The 11,029-nt window shown below is 42.3% G+C and overlaps 1 protein-coding gene across 1 annotated transcript; it reads right to left on the bottom strand.

The window, feature by feature from the left end:
* Nucleotides 1-5: 5 nt before the first annotated feature.
* metrnla (meteorin like, glial cell differentiation regulator a) lies at nucleotides 6-6,106 on the bottom strand. Its single transcript, XM_024271333.2, has 4 exons — nucleotides 5,729-6,106; nucleotides 3,939-4,324; nucleotides 655-714; nucleotides 6-554 (listed from the first exon to the last, which is right to left on the bottom strand). The coding sequence occupies exons 1-4, from the start codon at nucleotides 5,830-5,832 to the stop codon at nucleotides 241-243; spliced, it is 864 nt and encodes a 287-aa protein (XP_024127101.1). The 5' UTR covers nucleotides 5,833-6,106; the 3' UTR covers nucleotides 6-240.
* Nucleotides 6,107-11,029: the final 4,923 nt, after the last annotated feature.

Below are 11,029 nucleotides of genomic sequence, written 5' to 3'. Positions count from 1 at the left end.
AAATGTACAACAATCATTCACATTTTATACATATAAAACCAAACGGCATTTCGCTACATTTTGAACTGCGGTTCGTCGTGCAGAGAGTCCGAACGCGCTGCCTTTGCTTCAAATAGAGCTGCTTCATTACATTCGGGAGCTCCACGCATCGTCACTGAAATACTCCTGGGGTGGCAGGAGAGGGGCGTGATTCTGCTCAGTCTTTCAGCCTCTCTAACCGTCGAGCTGCGAGGAAAAGAGTCAGTCAGTGTCCACGTGACAGAGGTTCGTCCCCTGCTGCTGCGCCTCCTGATACACCCGCAGGAAGTCTTTGTACCGCGGCGCACAGCTCATCCACGCCTCCCCAAACCTCACCGCCCCCATGAAGAGGAACTCGCCCTCTCCGGCCTTTGCCCCGCAATGGCGGGGCATCTTGATGAGGCCAGTCCAGGTCCGTACCCTCACACCCCCAGAGAGAAAAATCTGGGTTTTCTGTCTGTAGAGGCGGCTGATCTCCACGCTGAGAGAAGAGTGCTCCTCCTCCTGCTTGACCTTCTTAATAGTCCCGCGCGCCACTAAAAGAAAGGAAAAAAAAAAATGTGTTTTTGTAAGACTTTTCCACCATAATACTTCAGCAGGAGGCCTATAACTCTCCAAATTTAGGCCGTAACTCACCAAAATCGCTGGTGCAGACTGCTAGATGTATCTGCTCGTCACTGCAGGGCTGGCAGGGTGCTGGCAGGGAAAGACAAAAGCTAAGTCAAACCTGAGGAAGAGCTCTCAGAAACAAACGAAAACAAGAACTTCCTGGTGCTTCCACTCAAGAAACATGATATAAAAAAAATTGTTGAAAGCTCCACAGCTTTCCTCCAACATAAATACAGATCAGTAGCTGGGCCAGGCGGATGGTATTTTCCATCCTAACAGATGACTATTTATTTAAAAACTGCAAAGAAGGACTTAGATGTCATGAGCGATGAATTTTCCACCAAAAGAGGCAGAGCGCTGCTAATAATAAAAAAGCGAGCGAGGCATTGCTTCTCAAAAATGTTGAGTGCATGCCTGTGTGTCCGTGTGCGTGCTTTCACGGGGGCTGTTTTGTCAGCATGCCCACCACAACAGGAACCCCCTGACAGCGCGTGACAAACACGGACCAGATGAAGAGGATAAGCGGTGATGTAAGACGAGGAGCGGCCGAGGAGCTGCCTGCCTGCCGACCTGCTGGGACTGAAACTCAACCAGTACATCAAGTTCCTAATGACCTTAATCGTGGAAATCCCTTCAGAATGGAGGCACGTAGGCAGGACCGTTTGGGAGTTTGGCACGGATCAAACACCACGGCTTCACGTTTGGGGCCAAAAGCTGTGAAACCTGAATTTCAGAGGGCTAAAAGTCCGCCTCGGGCTGAGCAGCGACTAAGCCAAGTCAAGAAACAAAGATGATTCGTTGACTCAGGTGGTGCTGTGGCGGGCCCAACTCAAACGCTTTTATTAGTCTGAGAGCTGCAGTGGATTTCCTTAGAGGGAGGGTGGCACTTGAAAACAGGTGGGGAGAAACCAGAGGGGTATCTAGTCAGCAGAAGGGCGAGAGTGGTTGTTTGTTCAACAAACATGGAGACTACCCAACATTCCATGATGGATCAAACCACCGACCAGGGAGATTTGTCAGGTTAAAGGAAGCTGAGCTTTTGGAGCCCAGAAGGAGTTTCCTGTCCAAGAACGCGTCCCTGTGTTTATTAAAAGGACTTAAGTTTATTTTTAGCGGGCTCTTCGGAGGTTAAGAGTGCAGGGGTGAGGCGTAAACACGGAGGTCAGCTTGTGCAGGAACACACGGTGCCTGTCCATCAGAGATCAGGGGGTCAAACGGCCACAAGCCCGGATGGCTTTAGAGCAGCTGGACAGCGGTGAGCCTTCAGAAGAGGAGGCGCTTTGAAGTGAGTTAGGCGGAGCCGGAGCGTCAGACATGAAACAGAACCACAGGAATGGGCCGAGAGTCGAGTCAGCATCTCTTTCGCTGGCCTTTGTGCACGCAGAGCCCCTTCCAATCAGAACCACTTCAAGGGAGCAGAGAGGAAAAGAGGAGGAGCAGCAGAAGCGGGCCTATTACAGAGTCGAGCAACATCTGGGCCCAGATGCATTCCACTCAAATGGAGCAGCGCTCGGTTAATACCTCTACATGGACAAAAACCACTTCAAGCAATCACAAGGAGAGAGCGAAGATATATGAAGGGGAGAGGAATGAGAAAGAAAAATACTGCAAATGATAAATAGCCGTAGAAGAAATCAAGAGGTATAGGAAATAGTGGGGAGGAGGTCATTTAAAGGGAGTGACAGCAAGAAAAGAAAGAAAGAAAGGGGGGAAAAACAAGCATTTGGCTTCTAAAGGTTCCTCCCAACATCTGGCTGGAGACGCATTCCAACACGCGACTTGATCCCAGCACAGTGGGTCAGAGAGGAGGAAGAGGAAGATGATCACAAGCAGTCAATCCTCCCCGCCAAAAAGCGAGAAACCCTGTCTTTTGTGAGCCGTCCCTGTTATCTCCAACCACATCTTATTACAGAGATGAATCAAACCTGCTGATGTGGTTGCAACAGCTGGATCTCCCCCCCTTTCTGGTTTCAGCCTCCACCTCTCTCTGCAGAGCCAGATCATGACGCTATGTGAAGCTGGAGAGCAGTAAAAACCTGCGAAGCCTCACAATCGAGCTGTAGGTGGAAAAATCAACAACTCCTGCTGCTGCAGATGCGCAGGTCCTGCAGGTACGCCGCATGAAAAACAGCGACCTGTTTTTCCACCGGAGGGCCCCCGCGTTTCTGCCGCTCCTCTACACACAAGCGGCAAGAAAAAAGAAAAACAATTGTGGCTCACTGCGGCGCTCTCCGGCCAGATCTAGATTTCACGGTTGGGAAATGAGGCGAGAGCTGATCCTTTTACCAAAATAAAAGACTTCAGGAGTTCTTTTTTTGTTGATGTTTGACTAAAACATTAACCTTGAAAGTTTTCAAACCCAAAATTTATCTGAATTATGGAAGGAAAGCTGAATTATCAGACAAACTATCCAAATTAATGAAACTTCTGGCCAGCAGATGGCTCCAAATAGATCAGAGAATTAATCATAGGCTGTCTTAGCAATAGGGCTGCCATGATTAGTCGACTAATCGACTATTAAAATAGTCGATGACTAATTTAATAGTCGATTATTTATTACTAACTCAGAGTGTAAAGTTTAAAGTTATAATGGCATTATGCTAGTTTTTTTGGACTATTTTTGGCATTTGCAAAGTTTTTTTAGGCTATTTTGGAGTTTAGCGAATATTTGAGCTACATGTTAGCTGTTTTGGCTAACTTAGGCTTTTTTGAGTTTTTTAGGCTAGTTTGTCACTTAACTAATATTTTAGCTGGTAATCAACTTTAGTGATTTTAGCTATCAGCTTCAGAAATTTCAGCTTTCAACTTCAGCGATTTCAGCTATTGTCACTAGCATCTTCAGCGGCAAAATTCAGCTTACAGCATTCACACAGGTAATGCCATAAATCTAGTTTTTAGTTAGTTAAAAGCTAATGATGTGCGTTTTACATCCACTTAGTGCATGACCCAATTAGCCAACCCATCGGAAAAAAATAATCTGTGATTAGTCGACTATTAAAATAATCGTTTGTAGCTGCAGAACTTAGCAGTAAACTAAAGTGTATAACTTCTACTGTAAAGCTTTAACCAAATCAGTGGACTTGTGGTACAGCGTCCACCGTAAAACTGGAAGGTTGTGAGTTCAAATTCATGGACAAGTTAGGCTCTACAAATGGAACCAAATGCTTCCCCGTTTGACACTCAGAATTAGATTGATTTAGACTACTAAGTGGTTCCTGTGTCTGCAGCTCACCACTCCCCCATGTGTGCGGAGAACACATTTCACACAACAAGGTGCACAATGGGACTTTAAGGACTTTAAAGCATCTTACCACCAAGTTTCTGTGCGTCCCTCAGCCTGTCGCTGACCAGCTCATACTGGAACGCTGTAATCCGCCGGCTTATGTCCAAGCGCGGGACAGCCTCGATGAACAGCGCCCCCTCCTGAATGCTAAAGCAGTGCACCTTCCCCTCCGCCTGACCATCCTCGCTCAGCAGCAACCGCAGCTTCCCATTAAGATCCAAGTAGAAGTTCGTGCCGCTAGAGTTCGTCAGGGGTTTAATGCAGACGGAGAGGCGGGCGGCGGCAGGGGACACCACGTTGGGCCGTAGGTTGACGATGATGGCGCCCGTTGGGTAGAGCCACTCCAAGGAGCCCTGTGAGCAGCGCAAGTACACCTGCTCCACATCCCTGGTGTGGCCTTCATGGGTCAGCCCGCTGCGGGATGGAAAGGGTGAGAGTTTAATACCAAAATACACAAGAAACTTTAACAGGCCTGTTTCTGAACTCTTGGCTTAACATTTTTTGTCGGCTGCAACATAAAGAGATCCATTCACCAATCTGAAACGGATTTTCTGGTGAGTTACTGGCAGCGTAAGCTGACCAAGGTCAAGGTTTCAGGGAGATTGTGAGGACATTAGGCCACATTCCTCTTAAAGCATTAAGGCTGTGCGCAAGACTGGCTGCATGACCAGTCACGAGCCAAAGCCGCCAAAATGACCTCAGCTCCAACACTCTCCCCGTACCACATTGTTCAGGCTTCAGCTTTGGCAAAACGCAGCATTGGCAGGCTGCCTTTGGGAAGAGTTTGGAGGTAGAGATGGATGAATGGAAGGATCCAGGGCTTTCTGGGCAGACAACAGCAACAGTAGCTGAGCCCCGCTGCATGCAAGTGCAAATGCAGGTCATGCACTGAACCTCCCCTTTCTTTTATGCCACCAATGAAAGTGGAAGAGACTTGTCCGGGCAGCAGTCCGGACTCCGGCGCCAGTCTGACCAAATGACTCCCTCCAAAACGTAATGCCTGGTCCGGGGTTTGAAAACTCCACTGTGTCAGTTATTCTGTGGCAAAGCCAGAGGCAGGAAGCATCCTGCATGAGTACGCCAAGTGTGTGGTGGGACTCCGGAGGAGAAACGCCCAGTTTCCAGAAAAATGAGATGCTGAAATTCAAATTTGCCATAGATCTAAAGTTACCCATGGCACATGCTGAACATATGCAGCTCAAGGCCCCATAACCAGGACCTCCTCTGTCTGCATGCCTTTAATTAACTTCTCTCCAACTTCATCACTTCTGCATGCAATTACAGGAGATTAGTCAAGAGCTGTGCTAATGAACAACAGATTATTGGTTAGAAGTTTAAAGCGTCGCCAAACCAGGAGGGTTGGAGGATGAAAGACAAAACTATTTGAGGCTCAAATCTCAAGTGCAAAACAGATTTCTGTATATGTCTGAGGAGCAAGACGTCTCAGATTATGCTGGCAAAAATGCAAAAAGTACTCTTAGATTTATTCACCTAACATTTTTTTTTAAGTATTATTGTTAAAAGGGGACGTTAAAACTAAGATAAGTGTGACAAAAATGAATATAGTTTGGGGATATAAATTAGGAATAATTTTAAAAAAAAAACAAATTGAATTGAAAATAAGCTTTGAATAACAATTAAATGAATTTTTAAAAAAATGATTTTAGAAACTAACAAACTTTCAAAATAAAAGTCTGTGCAGCCTCATCCACCAGCAAAGTCAGTTCAGGTTCCGACTGGAGCTCCCCCGCTTTTTAATACTACTTGTATCCATGTTTTCTTTCACTGTCCTATAAAAAATAAGGCTTTCAACCTCACCTGCCCTTCCAGCTGCATTGGTCACTTGAGTACTGGCAACAAGAAATCCGAAAAAGAAGTATCAGAGGCAGCAATGGAGCCAGCAACGAAGTGAACATGGTCATTTCGCCTCTTTCTCAAGTGAAACTACGGCGAAGACCGCTCTCTTTCCAGCCGCATAGTGTTTCCATGTGCCCCGGTCCAAGGTCGTAGACGTCCGGAGCTTCTGTTGGCTCTCTTTATTAATATTTGTAAAAGTTAAGAACGCGAAAAATTGTTTGTTTTCCGGCCCGACCGGAGCGTTTGGAGCTCAAAGACCTTCGTAAAGTGTAGACTGATACTGACTCCGCTCCCGGAGAGCTGATTGAGCTCCACGTAACGCCCAATTCAGAGCAGCGAGTGACGTCTGCTGCTTTCACGTACCCACATCAGGCTCGGACAAGCTAACTTCACCAGCAGCAAACAAACATTACATACATCGTTTTAAATGTATAATTGCAACATTTCTTTCTTTCTTTTTAAAGTCATAACTTTTTTAGTTATTAAAACTCTAAAATATAGTCAAGTCAGCTGGAACGGATTCTTAAGCGCAAATGTGAGAGATTTATAAAAATGTGAAGCTTTAAATTCCAAGCTCCTTTCAGAAGACCTGAAGTCCCACTCCAACTATATATTTTTTCTATTTTAAAATCGGTCCCCGCGTTGGTTTAATTATGATTATACATTTTTTAGCCAAAATCAAAAAGTTTGTGTCATTTTTTAAGACATAGCTTCTGCATTGCAGCAGGAGGTCGTTAGAAACGTGTCTCTAAGTTGTGGGTGGGACCTGTGGGCTCAAATTAGCCTCCACTCATTTCCCATCAGCCCTTTGTTTACACTCTCTCGCTAGCTTATAGCGCCTCACAAGCCAAAACTAACATTTGCAAAATAAAATAAAATGAAATAAAATGAAATGAAATTAAATAAAATTAAATGAAATTAAATTAAAATTGCAAGCAGTCAGAGCTATCCAGTCATACAGTTTTGACCCTGGTGTGCAGCACATGCAAGGAAAATGAAGACGTTAAGTATATGTATCCCAATTGGAGCAAAGAAAGCAGATTTTGGCCTGTCCATAGTATTAATTGCTGCTCTTCTTTGCCTCAGAATCTACTGGAATTGCTTTGATAGTAGCTGCATCACAGACCCGAGCTTTTTCAAACTGCAGATTTGTATCTGCCCCTGATCCATCACAACTTGAATAAAGAAATGCAGCTGCGCAGTTTAAATTATTATATATTTGTCCTCCACCACGAGAAAAATGCTTCAAGAACATGTTACAAATACCCAAAATATCATTTTCATCGAAGTGGTTGTGGTATGTTCCTCATGATGGAGGACATATATAGACGCAATTAAGCTTAGAATTCCATTTCTGAAGATTTCTTTAAAACATTGTCAATCAGGAGCAGACAAAAAACTGCAATTGTAAAAAGCTTGAGGGTTTTTTCACATTCTCAATATCTTTTTTTGTCTTTTCGTTTCAATAGGTAACATTAATCTAAATATTCATCATTGTTTTTTTATTTTAATGTATTGTAATTTAATTAATCGTAATTGAATATCATTTTCATCTCATTTTTATCAATGTAATTGATGACTTTTCAGATAATAGGTTAGTGTATTCCCAGAAAGGGGCAAACAATGCTGACACAAGCAAAGCTGGGGCATCCAAACAGGCGTCTAAGAATACAATTGAGACTTTTTTCAAAGTCATCACTGTACAGTTGATAGCAAAATCCATTTTTTTTCCCTCTCAGACCAGAAAATCTGCAAATCATTGAGTAAATCTCGGATCAAGCACACCTCAATGAACCAGTCCTTGCAGGTAAATGTATGGACGGATCAAAAGACTTCAGGATGAAATTTTTTTTAAGCTGACAAGTAATAGACATTTCTGCCATAGTAGATGACATACTGCATCTTCTAATGCAGCGATGGTACCATTTTGTCATACATTTTAGATTATAACTTATTTGGCCAAAAAAATAGTTTGTCCTATTAAAACACACTTATTACTCTACCAAGTAAAAAAGTAGATTTTCTAGAAACATATATCACTGTTCTAATGAGAATGGATATACTATAACTACCTAATTAATTTCTCACGTGAGTTGAAGTGTGAGATTCGAATGCAGTGAGACAGGCCTAATCACTTAGTCAGAACTGCCCTTATGGGTGGATATACAAACAAATTAATCAAACTTTACATCAATATTTTGCAATAAATTCTCAACATTGCTCACCTGTGACACATGAAATACAGATTAGTTTTTCTATTTATTATGTCGAAGTGAAGCACATGTTCTTCTGCAAGGTTAATGACTATGGTAGCTTTAATGCCCCGGCGTTAATAGGAGTGTCTTGGAGTCAGTGTAGTCACCTGCAACAGTCGTCTGGTATTAAAGTCAAAGCGGTGAAGTGGGTTGCTAAAGGTTTGTCTAGAAGCTCCAGTATCCCTAACATATTGTAAAAAGGTCTGCAGCTGTGTGCCATATGCAGAACAAGTCCATAGGTCCTTAGGCACTGGTCATGGGGCTCCATGGGTCTGTCCCAAACTCTGCCAGTAGTTCTGTCTTGATATAAGGCTGATGATGACACTCTGAGACGCACCAAGTTATTGTACAACATCTGACTGCCTACAACCAACCTGAAGGCACAGTGTGGCCAGATGCTGTTGCTCATCCTCTGAGCAGAATTGTGTGTTCATGGGTATTTAAATAATAAACTTACTGGCAAAATCAGCTTTTTATACTCACGGAATGTAGAACTTGATGCCACATTGAAAAGTCTACTTTTAGAATTTTTGATTTTGGCTCCAATGAGTAAGACACACTGTACACAGTGTGACTTTGATGCAGAAAGCACAAGCTGAGATGTGTCTATTATCCCAATACAATTGCCTCCCTATCCCCAAAACCTGTGAAATGAAACACTGTGCATACATCATCCACTAAGTTTTTCCACAATATCCCTAAAGTATTAATGTCTGTGCTTTTGCATTTCAACAAACTTTTACTGTTTTTGCGCAGATGTGAGAAATCTTTGGGGAAGGGCTGCTCTTTACATTACTATATTTAAAAAATAAAAACCCAAAAGCAGAAACCTTAGAGCAATGCAAAGTACTGCCCTTGGAGTGAAATATGTTGATTTTAACCCTTTAATACTGGTAGTTTCGGTTTAATGTTTACATTCATTCGACTAATGTAACACCTCAGCTGTAAATGCAATTAAGATAATTCCAGTAGATTCTGAAGTGAATAAAAGAAGCCTTGCACTGATACGCATCACTGTACAGCCCTGAAGTGCTTACGCAATCAATCAGCTGATTCTGTCGCAGAGAAAAGTGGCTTTGCGGCGTTATGCTACGGTAGTAAAGTTTTGCAGAACCATGCAAAGCTGATATTAAAAGCTGCTTTTCTCCGCACCAGAATCAGCTGATTCATGTTAATAAATAATAAATAATCAAGAAGTAGTGGTAAGTGACATCTCCAGTGTTAAGGGGTTAATTATTCGATTTGGAGACCTTGTGGCAAAAAAAAAAAAAAAAAAAAGTTGCATTTACATTTACTTGCCAAATTGAATTCTGGAATTCAGGTCATTCATTAAAAAAGTAAAACTATTATTAGTTTGTTTTAACAGCCTTTTAAATATCATAAGTATCATGAGATTAAACTAATGCTGGAGCAACCTCACCTGAATCTGTTACTTTACACGTGGCTCTGTTTTTAAGTACAACAAGAGCTGTGGGGACATGCAGAGAAACAGGGTCGTTACTGTTGAAGCTGCATGTGTAAACACAAACGACCCATCACTCATGTCATGAATCCCTAGAAATTGCTTCTTAAAAGCCAGATGTGTGTCTGTTTGTGTGTGTGGATGGATGGCATGGGAAAGAAACTTGTCCGACGAGGAAAACCAGAGCAGTTTGTAACTGCTACTTCTCGTCTCTGGTTTCTCCGGACTTCGTATTGATTTTAGCAGGTAAATATCACTGACCCAACTTGTCGACTGCAAGACCAGGCTTTGCCCTCAGGCAACCAAAGGGCTCCCCAAACCTAAAATGCACAAAAAATGTTTTTTAACTCTGCTACATATGACATTTTTTAACAAAAATCAGACCATCACTTGCCTATTGTCCAAGTATTAAGCAAATATATCAGGAGTTGTTTGCGTAATCTGGATTAGCCGTTTTGACTGGCGAGTGCTTTGCTTTGGTCTGTGTGTCAATGCAGCATTGCACGTTGTCTGGGAAAATGTCCTGATGAGGTAACAAAGCCACAAGACGTGCCCCGGCAGGATGCACAAGGATACACCAAAAGCTACACATGCACGTATTCTTACTAGACTATAGCGATAAGATTAAACTTCGTCTTAGGGCTCAGTGCTGCTACTTACACAACAGATGCATATCTTCAATGAAAATCTTGCAGATAAATTGCATTTTGAGTGCATGCCAATTTTTTTTTTTTTTTAGTGTTCAGATCCAAATCCAAGATGTACACAGTGTACAACAAATAGATTTAAGGACTTGCCACAGATTTTGCATTCTTATTAAATGGGAAGCATATAGAAAATTGCGGCTGCAGATGAAGATTTCTCTATTACAAATCATTTTGGAAGAAAGATTTGGGTTTCCAAATATCATCCAGACAAAACAATTTGTTTTAAGAAATGCCACTTAAAGCCCTGGGGAACGGAGTTGAGTTTTTTTTCACAATGAATAGACTAAACAATATAATCAACAAGTTGAAGTGTCATGGCAATTTTGTGGAGTGTCAGCAATACCTTTGTCATGACAAAGATGTCTTTACTGTTTCCCTTTAGAGGAATGCATCACACTGGTTTTGTAACTGCACTTGGCGGATCGCTCTGGTTGTTGTTTTGTGCATCACAGCTTTAAAGAAACAGATGTCATCTGTCGCCTTGATGGAGGTGGAGCTTCAGCGGTGGACAAATAAAGGGTGCAGGAGGACACAGTAAGACAATAATTTTTTAAAAATAAAAATATATATAATGTTTTTACGCTCCTAGTTGACTATTCCTTCCCAATCTTGTCTCACTGCTGACTGAATTCTAAAATAGCCCTGAGGTTCAAATCACGCCAACAAATCTCTCAATGCAAAAAAGATCAGAACAAGCCAAACAAACGATAAAAAAGCAACATTATATCTTAGAAATCCAAACAAAATTCCAGAAACCAAAACACGATTTAAAAAAACAAAACAAAAGTGAATCAATTTAAAAAAAAAAGAGTATTTTCCAGAAATCTATATGAAATGT

This window comes from Oryzias melastigma, linkage group LG8, assembly GCF_002922805.2.
Source record: "Oryzias melastigma strain HK-1 linkage group LG8, ASM292280v2, whole genome shotgun sequence".
Lineage (NCBI taxonomy): Eukaryota > Metazoa > Chordata > Actinopteri > Beloniformes > Adrianichthyidae > Oryzias > Oryzias melastigma.
Note: the sequence above shows the minus strand (reverse complement) of the source record. Positions and strands in the feature narration are given on the sequence as shown.